We start from the raw sequence: 19,579 nt of genomic DNA, 5'->3' as shown, positions 1-19,579 counted from the left end.
AGCAAAGGATGCTCTCAGGTAGAATTCTAACTGCAGACCTTATCTCCTTTGGGTCCTCGCTCGCCCTCAGCTCCTGGCTCACCCTGCATCAGGGAGAAAAGAGATGCCATAAGTCCCTCTGCCCCCCTGGGGACATCTGTCCTCAGTCCCAACCCAGCTCATCCCATTGTCCCCAGCTTGGCTGCCTCACTCCCTTTTGCCCAGTCACACACCTTGGTTCCCTTGGGTCCGGTGGGGCCACGCTCGCCCGGGAAGCCCATGACACTGCCTTCCACATCCGCCTGTGGGCAGGGAGCAATCAGGGTCGGTACCCAGGGGACCCCAGCAAGGTTCCCCCAGGGACATAGCCCTCTCCAAGCCTGCATGCCAGGGGTCTGGACATGGCCATCCATCCCTGGAGGTGCAGGCTGGCACCCTTTGGGGATGGTTCCCCGTCACCTACCTTGGGCCCTGGGGGCCCTGGGGGGCCGGGCAAGCCGTCCCTGCCCTGGGTGGGGGAGAAATGTAGATTGAGCACCAAAAAGGACATCAAGGCACAAGGGAGCAGGGACATCATGGTACAGCCACTCCTCACCCCCACAGGCCATCTCCCTGGCCCTGGGGAAGCCCCCATCCTGCCGAGGACATGGGGGACAGAGGGCCCACGTCCCATCCCAACTCACCTGCTCGCCCCGCTCGCCCTTGTCGCCCCGGTCGCCCTGGGAAAGCAAGGTGGTGGCTGTCCCGGGGCTGCCCCTGCACCAGGTGCCCCAGCCGTCCCCCCACACCTCAGCTCACACTCACCTTCTCCCCGGGCCGGCCGGCCTCCCCCAGCTCCCCGGCGCGGCCCGGCACCCCGGGGATGCCAGGCTTGCCCGGCTCCCCCGGCTGCCCGGGCGGCCCCTCGGGGCCCCGTTCACCCACGGCACGGCCCGTGGGGCCCTGGGGGCCGGGGGCACCCGCCTCCCCTTTGTCACCTTTGGGTCCTCGCTCGCCGGGGAAGCCTATGGAACCCTGTGGAACATCACGCCGCGCTAGCAGAGCCATCCGGTGCCAGGGGCTGCCGGCCCTCCCTGAGCACGCCAGGGCTGGGCGGCTGCACAGCCCCAGACAGCCCAGGGTGCCCGTGCATGGCCCTGGGCCCCGCTCTGCTCACCTCGTGGCCCGGAGGCCCCCTCTCGCCTGGCTCGCCCCGGCTGCCCTTCTGTCCCCGCAGCCGCTCCGCCAGTGGCAGAAACGAGTCCGAGCTCCCGTCATAGGCACCTGTGAGCTCCTTCAGGGATGAAACCTGGGAGGGAGGGTCGGTGCAACTCAGCCATAGCAGCACCCCATGGCCCCACCAGCGCATCTCCCGGGTCCCGCAGGTCTGCCGCCACCTCCCATGCCCATCCCCCACTGCTGTGCAGCAGCAACAGCCCCCAGCCCAACAGCTGAGGACTATGTACCTTGATGCCAAGTGCTTCCAGGCTACGTTCAACGTTCTGCAATAAAGAGATATTCAAAACAACGTGGGCATTGGCCTGCTCCCACCAAGGGAGCTGTGGAGGATCCTCCATCCCCTGGGGCTGTTATACCAGCCCAGCAGAGCAGGGAGGACTCACCACTGCAGTCCCGGGGTCTCCACGTGCTCCAGGGCTGCCAGGTCTCCCCTAGGTTTGCAGAGAAAGGGAATGGAAAGATGTACAGAGATGTGGTAGGTGAGGGGAGCAGTGCTGATGCTGCCCTCAGTGGGTTTCAGAGTTAACACCAGGGGTGGTACTGCCTGAGCAAGAGCTGTGACTGCCACCACCCTGGGGTGCTCAGAGATCACTGCTGGGTACTCACTGGCTCCCCTTGCAGTCCAGGCTCCCCTGGGTCCCCCTGAAACACAGCAAAGTTGTCAAGGGAGGCAGAGTCAGGCTGCCCGCTGCCAACCCCAGCGCTGACAGCCTGGAGGCAGGGAGTCCCACCAAGGACTCATCCCCTCTGGCATGGGGTAACTCCAGATCTTTGCCCTGGGGGGGCTCAGGGGCAGAAGCACATTTACCTTCAGTCCAGGCACCCCACGGAGTCCTGGCGAGCCCTGGAAGGTGCAGAGGGGAGACAATGGATTATAGGGCAGCGAGAGAGCTGTGGGCAGGGGTCCTGCCTGCCCCCTAGCAGCCCAGACTCCAGGGTCCAGTGCTGGGCAGCATCATGGGCTAGAGGATTACACACCTGGCCTGGGGGGCCAACCTGCCCTGGGACACCGGGGAGGCCAGGGGGGCCGAGGGGGCCTGGCACACCCCTGTCCCCTTGCTCACCCTTGGCACCGCTGCGGCCCTGCCAAGAGAGCAGCGTCACTGCAGGAGCTGGGAGCCGGGGTCTGTCCCCGGCGGGGGCACATCCCCAGCACCCCCAGCACCGCGCTCCGCTGAGGGACGTACTCACCTCCCTGCCAGGAGGCCCCACGTCACCTTTGTCTCCCTAACCAGGAGGGAAAGGAGTTAGAGGGAGGCAGCCCCATCCGCACACCCCGAAATGATACTCCCGGACCTGGGCAGGGAGGAGCCACCAGACGTGTGAGGACCACGCAGGGACCATGCAGGGACAGCCCAGGGCTCGGCTCCTTACCTTCCTGCCATCCTCTCCCGGTGTCCCATCTTCTCCCTGGGGACATGGCCTGACAGTCAGCGCCCGGCACAGGCACCACGTGGCAAGGGAATGGGCACCAGGGGCCACACACACCCCTCGCCTTTATGTTGTACCAGGATCACTGGCTCCCAGGAACCCCAAGTGAGCCCCACAGCCGAGCCTCACTGCCCCTACTCACATTCTTGCCACTGAGGCCAGGTTTGCCATCGTCACCTGGTTTGCCCTGGGAAGAAGCAGAGGCAGTGAGAAAGGTCCCCTCCTCTGCTGCCCCCAGCCCCACCACCAGCACCCAGGGGACCCTGGGCCCCACAGCAGCCACAGGGTGGGGGGAAGGGGGAGGTGCCCAGGGAGACTGGTACTTACAGGGGCACCGGGTGGTCCCAGGGGTCCCACGGCGCCAGGGGGTCCCTGCTCCCCACGTAGCCCAGGCAGCCCCTGCAGAGAAAGGAGATGGGGAAGCACAGGGAGACAGGGCACCCATCTCCCCCAGATGGGTCTGTGAGGGGGGAGCATGTCCAGGACAGTGGCACTTTGCAAGGTACAGTCACCCTGCGCTGCCCCAGAACAAGGAGCAGGGACAGGACGTTGGCCCCTTGATGGCCCCAGCGGGAGCACAGCCCAAACCCACGCTCTCCAGAGGTACTTACATCCCGGCCGGGCTCTCCCTGCTTCCCTGGGTCCCCCTGCAGGCAAGGAGGGCGTGAGGGCTGAGGGCAGGGACTCTCACCCTACCGTGGGCCCCCCACAAGCATCCCCAGCCCAGAGTAGAGGGCATCCATGGGTGGAGGGAGACTCCTCCTGCCCCATTGCCCCTCCACCTCCCCCAGTGTCCCCCCGGAGCACACTGACCCTCAGCCCTGCGGGGCCTGGGGGCCCAGGTTTGCCTTCCAGCCCGTTGCGGCCATCCAGCCCCGGTGGGCCACGGTCCCCCTGCAAGAGAGCAGGGCAAGAGGGCTGGAGCCACGGGGCGGCACAGAGGTGTTGTGGGGCAGCCCTCAGCCCCTAGTCCCCTCACCTTCTCTCCTGGCAGCCCTCTGTCCCCGGGGTCACCCTGTGGGGTGGCAAGAGGAGTGGGTGTTCTCCCTGAGCAGCAGCCGAGCAGAGTGCAGCCCCCTGCTCAGAGCCCTGTGGGGAAGGGGCCACTCACCCGTGTGCCGGGGGGGCCGCGGGGACCCTCCACGCCCTGCAAGAGAGAGACAGACTCAGCAGTGGGGCAGGAGGGGAAGGGAAGGGGGATAGAGTGCTCATGCCCTGCACCCCAGCACCCCCATGTCCCCCACAGAACATGCCCCTGGTGCTGTCCCCTGCCTCCCCCGGCACAGAAGCAGTTCGTACCCTCTCTCCAGGCAGGCCGGGGGGGCCAGCATCGCCCCGGGAGCCCTTCGCGCCGTCCTCGCCAGGATCACCGGGGTCCCCCTGCAGGGAAGGGCACTGGGTCAGAGGCACCACCACCTGTGCAGAGCCCCTGCCACAGCCCAGGCTGAGCACCTCTGCCTACACTGTGGGGTTTAGGGGTGGGATGACAGCAAAGGGCTCAAATAAAGGCACAAGTTGAAAAAACAAGAGGTTGCTGGGGTCAACATAGCACCTGGGGGGCAGGCAGGAGCCATTGAGCAGTGCTGCTGAGCCAGCAGCCAGCTGAGCCACAGCTGGGCACCATGGTGCCATCCAGCACAGAGCACAGCCCAAACTGCCCCAGCCTTGGCTGCCTTGTAAAGCAGCACACTCAGAGTGTGGGGTGCTGCCGTGTGATCCCTGCGGGGCTGGGAGCCAGGAAGGTGCTGGCTGTCAGCCCTACAGGGACCTGGTCAGGAGTATCAGCCCAGCACAGGGCACCCAGCTGCCAGCATCCCAGGGGACCCACTCCTTACCTTCTCACCCTTCTCTGCCACTCCCCCGAGTGCCATGTCAACCTGTGGGCCAAAGAGGGGCTGTCAGAGCACACAGCGCTGGGCACCAGCCCGTGGGCAGAGGGGCAGGGAGGGGGGCAGAGCTTACAGATCGTCCTGGGGGTCCAGGAAGCCCCTGGAAGAAGGGTGAAGGAATTGAGTTAAGGAGAGTTGTCCCAGCCCTGGGGAGAGCAGGGCTGAATTCAGAGTGGGGGTCAGGCCTGTGGCCCCACGGCACTCACCGGCTCCCCACGATCCCCTTTGCTCCCTGGCACTCCGGGGCTGCCCTGCGGGAAAGGGGGACGGCGTGAGGGGAGGAGGGGACAGGGACCTGTGGGGTGGGGAGTCCCGGGGGGTCAGGGTGGGAATGGGGCAAGAGGGCACATGGTGCGGAGGGTGCCCACGGGGCAGTACTCACGCTCCTGCCTTCGGGGCCTGGGTCTCCCGAGTCGCCCTTCTCGCCAGGGGGGCCGCGGTAGCCGGGGAGGCCCTGGGTGCCGGGCAGAGGGAGGGAGCTGTCAGCAGGAGGGACCCCAAGCCCACCGGGCAGCCCACCTGCCCCACCATGGCCACCCTCCCTGCCATGCCCACCTGCCATGTCATGCCCATCCACCCGGCCGTGCCCGCTCTTGCCCCCGTGCCCACTCGTCCTGCTGTGCCCATCAGCCGTGCCGTGCCCGCCCTCCCTGCCATTCCCACCAGCCCCATGCTTACCCGCGGGCCCCTGTCTCCAGGTTTGCCAGGCAGACCCGTTTCACCCTGTGGGGAGAGAGGGGGTGAGTGGGGGCAGTGGGGAAGGGGACAGTGGTCCTGGGGGCTCCTCACTTACCGGGGCGCCTTCGTCACCCTTCTCTCCACGCTCTCCCTGAGGCACAGGTCAGTGGGCACCGGCCAGGGCAAGAAAAGCACAAGTCAGTAGCATCCCCCTGCTCCCTGCCAGCCCCCTCCTCGGGGCCACAGTGCCCCACGGCCCCTAGTCTCACCCCCTCACCCCACGTTACCTCTTTGCCACGCAGCCCGGTCTGCCCTGGGACCCCCGCTCGGCCCGGCTCACCCTTCTCCCCCGGCTCCCCTGGATCACCCTGGGCAAGAGACAAGGATCAGGGCAATGTGGGGAGCGTGGAGGCTGCCGGGGGAGGAAGGAGCTCAGCAGAGCACCCTCTGCTCCCCAGAGCAGCATGGCCTGCAGGGACAGCCTCTCCAGAGCCTGAGGATCCCATGGGTGGACAGACAGACATTACCTTTGGGCCACTCCTGCCCGTGAGGCCAACGATACCCTGGTTGTTGAAGAGGGAGAGCATCAGCAAGGACAGGGTGGCCTGGTGGCCTCATGCCAGGGGAAGGACTGTGGCCACGAGCCAGTGTCCCCAGGACAGAGCCCAGCCAGCCCCAGCCCTGGGACACTCAGACTCACCCGATCACCCTGCTCGCCTTTGGGGCCAGGTGGCCCTGGGATGCTCAAGCCAGGGGGACCCTAGGCATGAAGAGACAGGGTTTAGAGCAACGGCATGAGCACTGTGAGCCCAGGGGGGCCATGCCATGCCCTCTGTGCCCCTGTCCCCAGGCAATACTCACACGGGCACCTTTATCCCCTGTGTCCCCTTTGGGGCCAGGAGGTCCTTCTGGTCCTGGGAAGCCTCTGTCACCCTGGAGCAGATTAAACACTACCATCAGCCCCTCAAAACCATCCTCTTCCCCCTCATCGTAGCTGGGACCAGCCAGCTCTGGAGACCAGCACAGGCATCCTGTTGGGTCAATGCCCAGCTGTGCAATGCCCCTCCCCAGCCCATGGTCATGCCTAGTGGGGAACACAGGGCTGGGGGGCACAGCTGGGGCAGGGTTACCTTTTCTCCAACACTGTCCACACTGGGAGCCTAGGGAAGAAGAAGAAGGGATGGTGCTGGGTGCTGCCCACGGCTCCAGGTGCAGGGGCAGGCAGAGGTGGATGTGCATCACTTACCGGCTTGCCGGGTGGTCCTGGATCCCCCTGCAGAGAAGTGGGTGTCAGTGCTAGCCGCTTCCCCAGCAGCCCCCTGATACCTTCCTGCCACCCCCCTGGGACCCCGCTTTGCCCTCACCTTCTCACCCCGGGGGCCAGCTGGTCCCGGAGCTCCCTGTAGCAAGAGAACAGGCCTCAGGGGCTGGCAGTGCCCGGGGCTGCACACCCAGGGCATGGCACCCCCCTCCCAGGACCACAGCATCCGTGGCCCCCACTCACCTCTCTGCCTGAGGGGCCTGGGCGCCCAGGGGCTCCCACCTCGCCCTGGAGGAGGGGAGGAACAGGGAGAGGTCAGGGGCATCCTCCCAGCCCATGCCAGGCTGGCTGCTCCAGCGCAGGGCAGGCATTGCCCTGGCATGCCCATGAGCACCCCAGCCCACCTACCTTCTCGCCCTCGGGGCCTGGCACACCACGGTCCCCCTGCAGAGCCAAGCAGAGGGGAGTGTCAGGGAGCCTTCCTGAGGGAGCTCAACAGCTCACTTACCTGCTTTGACAGCGGCCCCCAGGCACAGCCACCACAGGGCCAGCAGGACCTGCCGATGCTGCTGAATGCCACAGTCACACCCTGCACCATCTCACCTTCTCGCCCGCCTCTCCCAGCTCGCCCGGTGCCCCGCGGTCTCCCTGGCACAGGAGGAAGACAGGGTCAGGGGCAGCAGATGTGCAGGGACTGGCGTGGGGGACGGCGTGGATTCTGGAGTGGCACCCTCCCAGAACCCCTATGTCTGGGCTGAAGGCCAAGGTGAGAGCAGCCCTTTGGTCCCCACACCACTCACCTTCCTGCCCTGCTCCCCCGGCGGTCCCCGAGGGCCCTGCAAAGGAGGATGGATGGAGGAGATGCCACCTCTGGCGTGGCTGGAGCAGGAGCCCTGCGGGGTGCTCTGAGGGCTCGGCTGGCCAGTGACCCCAGCTCCCGACCACCTCCCCTTCTCTTGGCAAACTCACCCTGTCTCCGGGGTCCCCGGGGCGGCCGGGGGGCCCTGGGAAACCTTCTTTGCCATCACCCTGGGGATTAGGAAAGGGGACAGCCGTGCCATGAGACAGGGATGCCCATGAGAAGGGGATGGAGAGCAGTGTGGGTTTTGTCTCCAGCACAGAGCATCCCCACCTCCCTCACCTTCTCTCCCTTCAGGCCGGGGTTCCCAGCAGGTCCCCGGGGCCCGGGGTCTCCAGGCAGCCCCTGCAAGAGAGCACAGCTCAGCCTCAGGCACATAGCTCAGCCCTGGCAACACATGGCTGGTGCAACTCCACTCCCCTTTGCCATCCCCACTGCCCCAGGGCTGAACTCACCGGTGGGCCAGGCTCCCCTCGAGGTGCTACCCCATCCACGATCCCAGGGGGGCCCTGCAGAGACAGGGTTCAGCTCCTGTGTGATGGCCCCAGGGGGCTCAGTCCTTCCCAGCACCCTGTGGTGGCTGTAGCACCCTTGGGCACCCATGGGACCTCTGTCCAGGAGGGCAGAGAAGCCAGGGAAAGGCAGAGACACTCACTCTCTCCCCACGGTCACCTTTCTCCCCCTGCAAGGGTGGAAAAGGAAAAAAAGCAGGTTAGGGCCAATCTGGGCTCTTCCCACGCCCCCTCAAATGGAGAAGGATATGCTGGACAGAGCCCATTGCCAGTGGTCTCTGGCCACACCATGCCGTGTGCCCCTGCAACAGCTCCTGTGTGTGTATGTGTGCGTGGCACAGCCCATGAGCGGGACCAGGAGCTCTGCTCAGGGCAGCAGCCTCAGGCTGTGGGCTGTCCCTCCATCCACACTGTCCCCATGCAGCCTGGGGGGATGTACCTTCACAAACTCTCCTGGAGGTCCTGGTGGCCCCATGGGTCCGAGCAGACCGGGGGGGCCTGGATCCCCAAACGGTCCCTGTGGGCCAGGGTTGCCAGGGGGGCCAGGGCTGCCCTGGAGGACAGATGCTGGGTTAGCCAGTGCTGTGGCACAGGGAGGGGGCTGGCAGACATCCCTTGGCATTGGCACCCCCATACCCACCGGTGTGCCTGGCTCCCCTTTCCGGCCTGGCAGGCCCTGTTCTCCATCCACAATCACCCTGGGCTCTCCCTGGATGAGAAGGAGGAGGAAAAATCAGTGTCCCCATGTTCCCTGTTATGTCCCCAGTGCAAGGAAGTCACAGTGCCAGAAGGCCAAGAGTCTGGCAGGGAGATGGGAGACCCTGGGGTCAACCAGACACCAAGTATGAGGTGATGCCAGGGGTTGAGATGTGCCCCCAGGGTCCCCACGGGGCAGCCCTGTGCCCATTGCTTACCGGCTCGCCCTTCTCCCCCTTCGGGCCAGAGAGCCCCATCGGCCCTCGCAGCCCCTGGGAAGGAGAGACGAGAGTGAGGTGGGGGCTCGGGTGACTCAGGGCTGGGGAAGGGATGTGCCATACTCACAGGATCCCCTCGGGGGCCAGGGATGCCCTGGATGCCCTGGAAAACAATAGCTCAGGAGGTGAATGGCCCTTGCTGCCAGCCAGGGGAACAGGGGATGGGATGGGATGGGATGGGATGGGATGGGATGGGATGGGATGGGATGGGATGGGATGGGATGGGGGCTCCAGCCAAAGCAGGGATGTACAATCCCTTCACAGTACACTTGGCCTGGGACACACACACACACACACAGAAGGGATAGCAGTGACCCTGTCAGCTACAGAGACCCTTTGGCCCAGGGAAACAGTAGATAGAGGCCAGCTCCAGGAGACCCAAGGGCCGCCCCCACTCACAGGCTGGCCGGGTGATCCAGGGCTCCCGGGGCGGCCGGGGCTTCCCGGTGTCCCGTCAGCTCCAGGGAACCCCTGCAGAAGAGAGGAGCAGCGTGCCAGCATCTGGTGCATCCTGGCACTGCCAGACCTCTCTGATGCTAGTCCCAGCACTGGGAGCCCAAAACAGCCCCATGGCAGCACCTTTCCCCTCTGTGCTGAGCTGGGGTGTGTGGCTGGACCAGGGCTCAACAAGAGGACCCCCCTCTCCATCCTGGGAGACCAGGAGGACGAGAAAAGAGAGACAACGTGCAGAGAGAGGCCCTGTGGGCCCAGGCCACTGTGCCCAGGGATGCTGGGGTGCCTGGGGGAGAGGGTCAGGGGTACTTACTCTGTCCCCCTTCTTGCCTGGCTGCTCGATCCTCTCTCCCGGCAGACCCCGCGGCCCTTGGGGTCCTGGAGGGCCAGGCAGCCCGTGGCGGCCCTGGAGGGACAGCAGAGAGGATGGGCTGGGTGGTGGGTGGTGGATAAGGAATGCTCCCTGGCAGCCGCTGCGGCCAGGGCTGGACAGGTCCCTGCCCCACACCGACCTGCCGGCAGGACAAGGGGACAAGGGGATGGAGGGCCCATGTTGCTGTCCCCTGGCAGGGAGCTGCCCCCCATCTCCCCCTATAAGGGTATTACCGGCTCGCCAGGAGGGCCTGGTGGCCCTACACGTCCTTGAGGTCCCTGTGGAGACAAAGCCAGCTCTGAACATCCCCTGTGGGCTGGCATCAGCATGGTTTGGGGGACGCAGACCCTACCAGAGCCACTAGCCCAAGGGAGAAGATGCCAAAGCACTCACTGCCTCGCCACGGTCTCCCTTCTCACCCTGCAAGGAGACAGAGGAAAAAGCTTAGGGGCTGTACCCCCATGCTCGGCTCTCTGCTACACCACTGGCAAAACCAGGGTGTCTCTGATCCATCTGATGCCTGTGGCACAGTGGCATGATGCTGCATAGCATGGCATGGGGATGCTCACCCTGGGGCACTGCACAGTGCAGGGCTTTGGCTCTGTCTCCGGCTGGCAAGGCAAGAGAACCTCACATGAACCCAAGGGTAGGAGAAGTCCCTGGCCTCCACAGGGCTTCTCCCCCTGCACACCCCCTGGAGCCCCCTGGCCCTTACCCTGGTAGAGATGATGGTGCAGAGGTCGTCAGTGAGCTCCTCCTCCAGCTCTGACACGGTGCCACCGCGGTAGATGTACCGTGGATCCTCACCAGTGACCATGCGCCGGAGCTGCTCCTGGTCCGCCCCCTCCAAGCCCACCGCCAGCACCCGGACCCCTGAGCCAAGAGCACCCTCAGCACCCCACAGAACTCCCCACACACCCTGCTGGGACCCCATCCATCCTCACCCCCAGCCTTGACGTCCCTGGCCGCAGCAATGGCATCGTCCGCAGAGGGGCCGTCGGCCAGGACCACCAGCACTGCCGGCACTCCGGGCCGACGGCCCGCACCGGGGCTCAGCAGGTACGTCCTGGCGAAGGTGATGGCTGCTCCTGGGGAGGGAGAAGGAGGAACAGGCAGTCAGCAGGAACCCATCAGCCGCTGCCCCAGCTCCCGGTGCCGCCCCTCACCGATGGCATTGCCGCTGGGCTCCTCGTAGCGCATGGTGCGGATCTGCTCCAGCACGGCGGGCAGCTCGCTGGAGCGGTTCAGGAGCAGCCAGGGCAGGCTGCGGTAGCTGTACGTGGCCAGAGCCACCTGCCAGGTCACAGGGGAGCAGTGGGCACCTCTGCCCGCTCTATCCCCCAAGGTCTCCCCTCCACCATGGCAGCCCCTACCTGGGTGCCCTCAGGGCCCAGACGCCCCAGGGCAGACACGGTGTTGGAGAGGAGGGCGCGGACTGTGTCGGCACCTGAAGAGCTGTCACGGGTGCCATGTACCAGGAAGACGATGTCACCGCGGGCACCCCTGCAGACTAGGGGCAGGACAGGCGTGAAGCAGGTGGGAGCAGACACAAGCCCAGCTTGTCCCTGAGTGCCCCCTCCATACCCGTGCGCTCGCTGACGGAGGTCTCTGCGCCCGGCGCGCTCCCCAGGAGAGGGCGGAGGGTGAAGGTGTAGCGCTGGCCCAGGCGCAGCCCGGGTACCTGCTGGGAGCTGGCAGTGCCAGGCAGGGTCCGCCTCGCCTCGCCACCGGCTGCCACCACGAGGACAGAGTCAGGGCCATAGGCAAGCTCCCATGGGGTTGCTTCCTCTGTCCCAGGGCCACCCACCAGCCTCACCTGCGGGGGGGCTCCAGGAGAGGATGTAGCCAGAGGCACCAGGCACAGGAGCCCAGGAGAGTGTCACCGAGTCTCTCCGCACCTCCGTCACCTGCAGGCTGGTTATGTGGCCTGGGGTAGCTGCTGAGGACGAGGAAAAGGTGTCCCAGCCCCACAGGGCAGCCTCCATCCTGCTCCCAACTCCCACCCATCACCCTCCCCAGTTCAAGTCTCTGAGAACCCCTCTGGGCTCCATCCCCCTGCCGGGGGGCCAGTGCTGCCCTGGCCCCATGCAGTCCCTCACCAGTGATGGCAGTGACAGTGGCTGGTGCGCTCTCCCTGCCGCTGGCCAGGCTGGTGATGCTGATGTGGTAGCGTCGGCCTGGCTCCAGCCCCCCCAAGTCATAGGAGCTGGCGGTGGCCGGGAGCTGCTGGCTGCGCTGGGGTCCCCCTGCCCAGGGGGAGGGAGTGGTGAGAGGGTGCAGTGTGGGGGCTGGCAGGGTTGTGGAGGGCAGTGGGGATGCAGGGGGGGCATCCAGCCATGCTCACCCTCAGCAAGGCGCCAGACCAGGCGGTACTCGGCACTGCCGGCTGCCGGGACCCAGGCCAGGCGCAGGCGGTGCTCCGAGGCCTCCGTCACCTGGAAGTTGCTGACGGGGGGCAGCGGGGCTGCCTCCGCTGTGGGGAGAGGGGCAGGTGTGAAGGGCAGGGGTGCCTGGTGCCAGCCCGGGGTGCTGCCCCCCATCCCAGCACTCACGGGTGGTGACGACAATGGAGACGGGGTTGCCCTCCCGGTTGCCGATGAGCGCCGTCACCTTCACAGTGTAGGAGACACCTCCCTCCAGGTCAGGGATGTTGAAGGAGCTAACATGGCCAGGAACCTGCTGGCTGCTCTCCGACCCCCCTGCCAAAGACCACAGCATCAGCGGCCCTGCCCGCTGCCCTCGCAGCCCATCCCCACCCCCGTCCCACGCTACCATCCCTGCGGCTCCACACCACGCGGTAGGCGGTGGCTCCCGGCACGCCAACCCAGGTGACGCGGGCGACGTTGCTCCTGGACGCCTGTACCTCCAGCCGGGACACCGTCCCCACCTGCTTGGGTGCTGCGATACCCAGAGGGCCACAGTCAGCTGGGCTGGCAGCGAGAAACTCTTGGCAGCGCAGCTGGGCGAGGGGACACCTCACCTATCCGTCCCGTGGCGGTGACAGGGCTGCCCTCGCGGCCATCCACGACAGCCGAGACACCAACCGTATAGATGATGCCGGCACGCAGCCCCTCGATGGTGAAGGTGGTGGGGTCAGCGGGGAGGAAACGAGATTGCTCCAGACCTGGGAGACACAGCTGGGCTGGGAAGGGCTCTGGCACTGCCACGGCAGCATCCCGCAGTGCACACACTCACCGTCGCTGCCGCGCCACGTCAGCCGGTAGCCCCCGGCGCCTGGCAGCCCTTGCCAGGTGACCCGCAGCTGGCTGGGACTGGCCTCCGTCACCCGCAGCTCTGAGACGCTGCCCACCAACGGGTACTCTGCACCGCCCCACGGCACCACGGCATCACCATGGGGTGCCCAGAGGGGCCCACGGCCACCCCAGCACCCCGAGGGCTTCCAGGGGCAGAGAGGAAAAATGCACGCCAAGGAGGGGAGGGAAACAGAGTACCGGGGCTTTGGGTGCCAAACCCCACTGTGGACTTACTGAGGCGGACGGTGATTGTGGCAGCGCTGCCCTCCCGTGTGCCCACGAGCGCCGAGACACGCACCAGGTAGGTGATGCCTTCCCGGAGGTCGCTCAGCTCCAGCCTCGTTTCGCTGCCAGCCACACGCCTCGTCCTCTCTGTGCCATCTGCCGCAGACCCGCAGACGCTCAGTGTGGGCTGGGGGCCACGAGTGCTGCCCACATCCCTGTCCCTGCCTGCAGACTCACCCTGGTTGTTGCGCACCACCACTTTGTACTCAGTGGCACCAGGGACGCCGGTCCAGCCCAGCTGTACACGCCTGCCCGACTCCTCAACCAGCTGCAGGTCTGACACAGTGCCCACAGGAGCCTCCACACCTGCAAGGGGATGTGGTGAGGCACAGCTGAAGCAGCACAGCCCAGACAGCACAGCCCCATGCTCATCTCGGGCCGTGAACGAGGGGTCTCATGGCTAAAGAGGTCTCGGGGTTGAGCAATGCCACGTGGGATATCTCTCCATCTCAAAGGCTTGGGAGGGTTGGGGTCAACCCAGGGCATCCACGGTGCTCACCTACCTGTCTGGAAGGTGGTGACGGGGGTGGCCACCTCCCCACCATCGTAGAGCGTGTAGAGGGTGATGCGGTACTCGGTGCCCGGCTGCAGCCCCGTCAGCTGGTAGGTGTTGGTGCTGCTGGGCAGTGACACCGTCCTGGGGGGCTCGGGACCTGAGGGGAGGATGATTGCCAGCTGCTGGCATTGGGGAGGGGGCATCTATGGGGGCAGTCAAGCACTCCAAGCCCACCTGTGGCTCTCTTCCACTCCAGGCGGTAGCCACGGGCATCACGGGCGCTGGTCCAGAGCACCTGGATGGACGTGGGGCCCAGAATGTTGGTCCGCAGCGTCTGCTCTGCACCTGCTCCTGCAGGAGGAACCCTGTGAGCCAGCTGCCCCGAGCTGCTCTGCTGCTGGCCACCACCTTGAGGTGTCCCTGGGCCCTGCAGGGGCAGGGCAGGGAGCAGCCCCATGGTGTGGGGTTATGGGGGCTGGTTCCCACCCCCTCCGATGGCAATGACACCAGAGCTGGAACCAGAGATCAGCAATAAGTTGGCGTTAGCTATTCCCATCACCTACCTGTCCTCTGTCGTATGGTGGCCGTGGGCCCCTCCAGCTGCCCGAAGAGCGGGGTCACTGTCGCCATGTAGTCGGTGTTGGGCTGCAGCCCCACCAGCACGTGCGACGTCCGCCCGGCATCCAGGTCCATCCTGTGCCTGTCCTGCCCTGTGAGAGCCGGCCCAGCAGTCCCTCAGGGGTTCCAGGCAGTGGCTGCCACCACTCCGCTCCTGTCCTCCTCCCTAGGGCCACCTACCTGTGAGAGTTGCCCAGGAGAGCCGGTAGCCAGTGGCACCGCCGACAGGCTGCCAGGCCAGCAGCATGCTCTGTGCTGAGACGTTGTGGACAGTCAAGTGCTGCACGCCCATCAGGCGCCCTGCAGGCAAGAGGTGCCCATCACATCCCATGCTCCCCACGCTACAGTGGGACTGGGGGCAGCGGGAAGTGCGTTTGCCTGCAAACCCGCCTGCCCTGGGGCAGAGGGAAGCCCCCATGCCCCTCTCACGGATGCTGCACTGTGCTGAGGTCACTGAGGGCAGCCCGCGCCCGGGCGGCTCCTTCAAAGCAGCCCAGCTCCAGCAAACCCAAGCTCAAACGCCTTCCTCTTAATGCCTTAAATACTTTCTGCAGGTTAAGGCTGCCTGGGGCAGCTGAAAGAATCAGTGTGCCAAAAGTTGAAGCTTGTAAAGGTGTTGCCCCAGGGCCTCAGGGCTGCTCCTGCCCAGCGATGCTTCGCGCCGCCCCCGCGGAAGCTGAACCTTCCTCACCAGGAGTGAGGGCTGGAGTTTATAGAGAAGGAACATGCATTTGCTTCATTGACAATTCTTCATCACATGGGGAAAGCTTCAGTGGAAACAGTCCCATTCAGCCACGAAGGAGCTGGGAGAGCACACAGTGCTTCTTCCCCCAGGAGCACCTCTGGGCGCTCAGAGCACTGCCCTGTAGTTCCACCTGCCCGCATCCCCCTCTACAGGTAGAGATCACTCTCTACCACCACCTGGAGGGGCGGAGTTATAGTTTGGGACAGGCTGCCCAGGGAGGTGGTGGGGTCTCCATCCCTGCAGATATTCAAACCACACAGAGATGAGGTGCTGAGGGATATGGTTTAGTTCAGCAAGGGGCCTGGCAGCATGAGGTTAGTGGTTGGATTTGATGATCTTAAAAGTCTTTCCCAACCGTAACGATTCTGCGATTCTACAATCCCCATCCTGGCCACTCCCAGTAGCAATGGGCTGGGCACCCTCATCCCCATGGGGCCCAGTCACTGGGGGGGCCATCCCTGTGCTGGGAACCCACCCTGTGCTGGGAAGCCAGCCCTGTCCCCGGCTGAACCCAGGGCTGGGCGCAGTGCTTACGTGTCCGGGCGGTGAGCGTGGCAGGGACGACGGGCTGCTGCATGCGGCGGGGCCGCAGCGTCACCACGTACTCGGTGTCAGGGCGCAGGTTGCTCAGTGTGGCCGACTGTGCGCTGGCCCCCAGGCTCTTCTCCTCCCTCTGGGCTGTTCCTGGAAGGGAGGCAGAGGGGTGAGGGTGGGCGTGGGGGCACAGCACACACCAGGCCCGGCAGGGAAGGGGTGTCTGTGGGCCGGCACCCTGCCCCGGGGATGCCAGGCGGTGCCAGGGGTGGGGAGCACGTGGGGAGAGGCTGGGATGGCGGCCAGGGCAGGGGCACCCCCGGAGCGCCCGGGGCCAGGGAGGGGCTGCCAGGTGTGCGGCTCCAGGCCGGCGCCTGGATGGGACGGGGGCTGCCGCCTGCCCCCCACGCACAGACACCGTGGGGCACACACGTGACTGTGCTTCCAGCTCCGGGCACACAGTGGAGTCTCCACCATCATGGGCACCCGAGCACACATCCCGACCCTGCACCCCCCATGCGTGCACCATACCACGCACCCCCTGCCCAGGGGCAGCCAAGCAGCACCATTCCTTCCTCCCCTCACCTTGGATGACATAGCTGAGGCTGTAGTCTTGGAGAGGCTCGGGGCCGGGCTGCCAGGCCAGTCGCAGGAAGGTTGGTCCAGTTTCCACCACACGGAAATCCAGCACGGAGCCAGCCCGGATCTCTGGGGGCACGGGGACCCAGGGATGAGCCCCCAGCCCCATGTGCTGCAGGCACCCAGCGCCTGCCTGCGGCAGCCCCCTGGCACAGACACTCACGAGTGCGCGCTCGGCCGGACACCGACTCCCCGCCGCTGTTGGCGTACTGAGCGGTGACAGTGACCAGGTACTCTGTCCCCATGCGCAGCCCCCGCAGCACAGCGCTGGTCTCCCGCGGGCCCAGGCTCACCTGGGCAGGGGCAGGGACAGCGTCACCCCCGCACTATGCACAGGGCCCCTGGGGGCTCCAGGCAGGCTCGTGTGAGCACTCACCTCCTGCCTCTCCGCCGCAACCGGCTGCCCCAGCCCCGTCAGCGGCACCCACTGCACGTGGTAGCTGGTGACGGGGCCGCTGGCTGCTGTCCAGCGGATCTGCAGCTGGTCCAGGCCCCTCTCCAGGATCTCCAGGTTGGAGGGGCCACTGTGGCTCGGCCCGTCTGCAGGGGAGCACAGGGGCTGCTGGCTCCAGCGTGCACAGGGTGATGGGGAAGAGCTTACTGGGGTGGCACAGCTACGTGCCTGGCAAGATGTGATGGCCAGGAGAGCATTTTGGGGAGGATGAGTGCTAAGGGTGCACACAAGGTGGGCACGGCCTGGCACTCGGCACCACTGGCACCCACAGCCCGCAGGGAGGAGGATCGGGGCCCATACCCGGCAGGTGCAAAGTGCCCCCGACACTCGTGCACACCCTGCGTGTCATCAGTGGCACCAGCGTCCCCAGCAGCTTGAAGTCACCAACGTAGGAGAAGAAGGCATCAGTGGGCATCGAGGCCACTTGTATCAGCTCCTTGCGGTCGGCATTCTTGACTCCTGGCAGAGGTGGAGATAATGGATGAGGACAAGGACCCTGAGCCCAGCAGGAGCCTCCTTTGCCCAGTGCCAAAGCCTCGCTCACCGACAGCAAAGATCTTGATGCCCTGGCTCTTCAGCTTCGCTGCCGGCCCCTCTGCATCATCCTGGGACTTGCCATCTGTGATGAGGATGCAGATCTGTAGGGCAGAGCAAAAGCTGTGAAGGTCCAGCCTGGGACTTGCAGACCCCCTGCATCCCCTCATGGGTGTCCCTACCCAGAACATACTTGGGGGACCCCAGGCCGGAGCTGCGTGGGGCCGAAGAAGTTGTCAGCGACGTAGCGGAAGCCGGCACCGGTCCGTGTGTTACCACCCTTGTAGGTCAGCTGCTGGATGGCCCTTCGGACGCTGGTGCCATCAGTGTGCTGGGAGAAGGTGAACTCCAGCCTGTGGGGCACAGGGGGACGTGTGAGCTCCCGGCCCTGCAGCCCTGTCACCCCGCGTGCCCCCTCCGCAGGGCTCACCGAGGCTCGTCGCTGTACTGTGCCACGGCGAAGCGCACGGCCTTCTCGCCCACTGCCTGCACAAAGGGCCCCACCAGCTCCTCCATGAAGGTGCGGATGGCACGGAAGTTGTTCCTGCCAATGCTGGAGGAGCCGTCCACCAGGAAGGCGATGTCGGCCTGCAGCACGTCCCGGCACACCGCTGCGGGGTGGTGACAGTGCTCAGGGCATGGCCTGGCACCAGGGCACTGTGCTGCTGGGGCCCTCCCGACCCACATCCTCACGTGCACCCAACGCTCAGCACCCACCTTGGCTCCTCTTCTGCGCTGCGGCAGGCGGGGGGGCCAGTAGCATGTGCAGCAGGGCGAGGAGCAGGAGCCAGCCACTCATCGTGGGAGCCTGTGGGCAAGGATGCTGCTGCCAGCGCCCCACACCAGCCCCACGCCTCTGGGGACTGCGGTGATGGAGTTGCAGGGCCTGGGAGGTCCCAGCACCGTGCCGTGCTGTGCCAGGAAGCCCGGCAGCCTCGAGAGGGCAAGGTGCCAATGCCACCCTGGGCACCGCTGCCGGCACCCCGCGGCACAAGGGAGAGCCCCTGCTTTGGGGCTTTTGGCTGTGCCCGGCCACAGTGCCGCACACGTCCCCGGCACCAGAGGAGCGGCTGGCTGCGGCGGCTCGCCGGCGCGCAGCGGGCGGGCAGCAGCTGGCCAGCGCCCGGGCGGGCGGGCGCCGGTGGCTGCCCCGCGGTGTGGGAGGGCACGGCGGCGTGTGCCCCGCGCCGGCCCCGCTCCAACCCTCTCCGCTCGCTGCCCGGCGCCGCTGCCCGCCCCGGCTACGGGCTGTGCGCGGGCTCTGCCTCCGCGAGCCCTTCCCGCTGCCTCCCGCCCGCCCTGCGCCCCGCACCCTGCCCTCTCCCCCCGCACCCCGCCTGCAGGATCCCACCCATCCAGGACGGGTGGCAAAAGCTCCAGGGCAGCGGGGTCCCCCAGAGCGGAGAGGACCTGGCGAGGTGGCAAAGGCTTCAGGGTGGGCCAGCCTTGCCCGCCGCCTCGCCGCTTCCCACGCACGGGGCTGCGGGGGCAGCCGCCCCGGCACCGCGGGGCCGGACACGCCGGGGCTCAGCCCGAGCACAGCCCAGCCCGCGCGAACACAGCGAGTGGGACCCCACGGGCGCCCGCGCGGGAGGCTCGGTCCTGCCCCGCAGCCTTCGCGCCTGCAGCGAGACCCCCTTGACAGCGCCCTGGCCCCAGGCACTCACCCTCTGGCCCCGCGGGGCTGCACCGAGACTCCGTCCCGAGCAGAACCGAGCCGAGCCGTGCCGTGCAGAGCGGCTCCAGGCGCAGGCGGTGCCGGCGCGGAGCGGCCCCGGCGCTCCCGCCCCTTTATGGAGGGCGGCCCGGAGCGCGGTGCCGGGGCGGGGCGGGGGTGGAAGCGGGAGCGCCGCGGTCCCCTCGCAGCCCGGCCCCCGTGAAGAGTTTTTCCCACCCGCTCTCCGGCGGACAGAAAAGCGGCTTTTCGTGCTGTTCACCGCGCAAAGTGCCGCCCCTGGCTCCCCCGCCGGTCGCAGCAGGGGATTTGCTGCTGGGCTTACCACGGGGACTTCGGCTCGGGGCTCAGCGGGCTCAAGGCAGCTTCCCCTCCATCCCGGCATCGCCATCCTCCGAGTGCCAGGAGGGCGGCGAGCGGCTAAGGGAGCTGCCAGCCGGGAGCTGGCCGCACGTCTCCATCCAGCTCGGGGGGCTGTGTGTGTCTGCAGGGACCTCGGGGCACTGCCTGGCGCTGAGCAGAGCGAGACGGAGCTGCCACTGAGACCAGAGCTCCTGGCTCACGCTGGGTGAGAGCCTGGCTCTGAGCACTCGCCCTGGGAAGGATGAGGGTGGTGCAGAAGGGCTGCTCCCCATACCAGTGCAGATCCCACGGGGCTGCAGGATGGCGGGACTTTGGCCGGGGCCTTTCCTGCACCCACAGCTCGTTGTGCTCATGA

General features: G+C 66.5%; 1 protein-coding gene across 1 annotated transcript in view; it reads right to left on the bottom strand.

Moving 5' to 3' along the window:
- COL7A1 (collagen type VII alpha 1 chain) overlaps positions 1–17,985 on the bottom strand; it is a 28,609-nt gene extending 10,624 nt beyond the window's left edge. The window contains exons 1-70 of the mRNA XM_062008669.1: positions 17,904–17,985; positions 17,617–17,797; positions 17,380–17,539; positions 17,197–17,290; positions 16,953–17,111; positions 16,575–16,738; positions 16,362–16,491; positions 14,461–14,580; positions 14,226–14,372; positions 13,897–14,013; positions 13,670–13,819; positions 13,344–13,472; positions 13,116–13,262; positions 12,823–12,948; positions 12,608–12,751; positions 12,400–12,525; positions 12,180–12,326; positions 11,972–12,100; positions 11,727–11,873; positions 11,444–11,566; positions 11,212–11,358; positions 11,001–11,137; positions 10,794–10,920; positions 10,572–10,715; positions 10,343–10,500; positions 10,197–10,232; positions 10,021–10,047; positions 9,861–9,905; positions 9,568–9,660; positions 8,742–8,795; positions 8,468–8,536; positions 7,971–7,997; positions 7,771–7,824; positions 7,598–7,660; positions 7,426–7,485; positions 7,257–7,292; positions 7,060–7,104; positions 6,865–6,900; positions 6,700–6,744; positions 6,560–6,595; positions 6,442–6,468; positions 6,326–6,355; positions 6,057–6,128; positions 5,896–5,955; positions 5,723–5,758; positions 5,483–5,563; positions 5,311–5,346; positions 5,196–5,240; positions 4,900–4,971; positions 4,724–4,768; positions 4,591–4,617; positions 4,464–4,505; positions 3,928–4,008; positions 3,740–3,775; positions 3,608–3,643; positions 3,442–3,522; positions 3,240–3,275; positions 2,956–3,027; positions 2,771–2,815; positions 2,572–2,607; positions 2,389–2,424; positions 2,176–2,280; positions 1,581–1,628; positions 1,425–1,460; positions 1,136–1,267; positions 784–993; positions 663–698; positions 415–487; positions 213–268; positions 39–83 (exon numbers count right to left, since the gene is read on the bottom strand). Coding sequence (XP_061864653.1) covers positions 39–83; positions 213–268; positions 415–487; positions 663–698; positions 784–993; positions 1,136–1,267; positions 1,425–1,460; positions 1,581–1,628; positions 2,176–2,280; positions 2,389–2,424; positions 2,572–2,607; positions 2,771–2,815; positions 2,956–3,027; positions 3,240–3,275; positions 3,442–3,522; positions 3,608–3,643; positions 3,740–3,775; positions 3,928–4,008; positions 4,464–4,505; positions 4,591–4,617; positions 4,724–4,768; positions 4,900–4,971; positions 5,196–5,240; positions 5,311–5,346; positions 5,483–5,563; positions 5,723–5,758; positions 5,896–5,955; positions 6,057–6,128; positions 6,326–6,355; positions 6,442–6,468; positions 6,560–6,595; positions 6,700–6,744; positions 6,865–6,900; positions 7,060–7,104; positions 7,257–7,292; positions 7,426–7,485; positions 7,598–7,660; positions 7,771–7,824; positions 7,971–7,997; positions 8,468–8,536; positions 8,742–8,795; positions 9,568–9,660; positions 9,861–9,905; positions 10,021–10,047; positions 10,197–10,232; positions 10,343–10,500; positions 10,572–10,715; positions 10,794–10,920; positions 11,001–11,137; positions 11,212–11,358; positions 11,444–11,566; positions 11,727–11,873; positions 11,972–12,100; positions 12,180–12,326; positions 12,400–12,525; positions 12,608–12,751; positions 12,823–12,948; positions 13,116–13,262; positions 13,344–13,472; positions 13,670–13,819; positions 13,897–14,013; positions 14,226–14,372; positions 14,461–14,580; positions 16,362–16,491; positions 16,575–16,738; positions 16,953–17,111; positions 17,197–17,290; positions 17,380–17,539; positions 17,617–17,797; positions 17,904–17,985 — 5,934 coding nt within the window. The remainder of the gene's footprint in view (positions 1–38; positions 84–212; positions 269–414; positions 488–662; positions 699–783; positions 994–1,135; positions 1,268–1,424; positions 1,461–1,580; positions 1,629–2,175; positions 2,281–2,388; positions 2,425–2,571; positions 2,608–2,770; positions 2,816–2,955; positions 3,028–3,239; positions 3,276–3,441; positions 3,523–3,607; positions 3,644–3,739; positions 3,776–3,927; positions 4,009–4,463; positions 4,506–4,590; positions 4,618–4,723; positions 4,769–4,899; positions 4,972–5,195; positions 5,241–5,310; positions 5,347–5,482; positions 5,564–5,722; positions 5,759–5,895; positions 5,956–6,056; positions 6,129–6,325; positions 6,356–6,441; positions 6,469–6,559; positions 6,596–6,699; positions 6,745–6,864; positions 6,901–7,059; positions 7,105–7,256; positions 7,293–7,425; positions 7,486–7,597; positions 7,661–7,770; positions 7,825–7,970; positions 7,998–8,467; positions 8,537–8,741; positions 8,796–9,567; positions 9,661–9,860; positions 9,906–10,020; positions 10,048–10,196; positions 10,233–10,342; positions 10,501–10,571; positions 10,716–10,793; positions 10,921–11,000; positions 11,138–11,211; positions 11,359–11,443; positions 11,567–11,726; positions 11,874–11,971; positions 12,101–12,179; positions 12,327–12,399; positions 12,526–12,607; positions 12,752–12,822; positions 12,949–13,115; positions 13,263–13,343; positions 13,473–13,669; positions 13,820–13,896; positions 14,014–14,225; positions 14,373–14,460; positions 14,581–16,361; positions 16,492–16,574; positions 16,739–16,952; positions 17,112–17,196; positions 17,291–17,379; positions 17,540–17,616; positions 17,798–17,903) is intronic.
- Positions 17,986–19,579: the final 1,594 nt, after the last annotated feature.

Source organism: Colius striatus, chromosome 15, assembly GCF_028858725.1.
Source record: "Colius striatus isolate bColStr4 chromosome 15, bColStr4.1.hap1, whole genome shotgun sequence".
Lineage (NCBI taxonomy): Eukaryota > Metazoa > Chordata > Aves > Coliiformes > Coliidae > Colius > Colius striatus.
The sequence above is the reverse complement of the archived record's forward strand: the minus strand, read 5'-3'. Positions and strand labels throughout refer to the sequence as shown.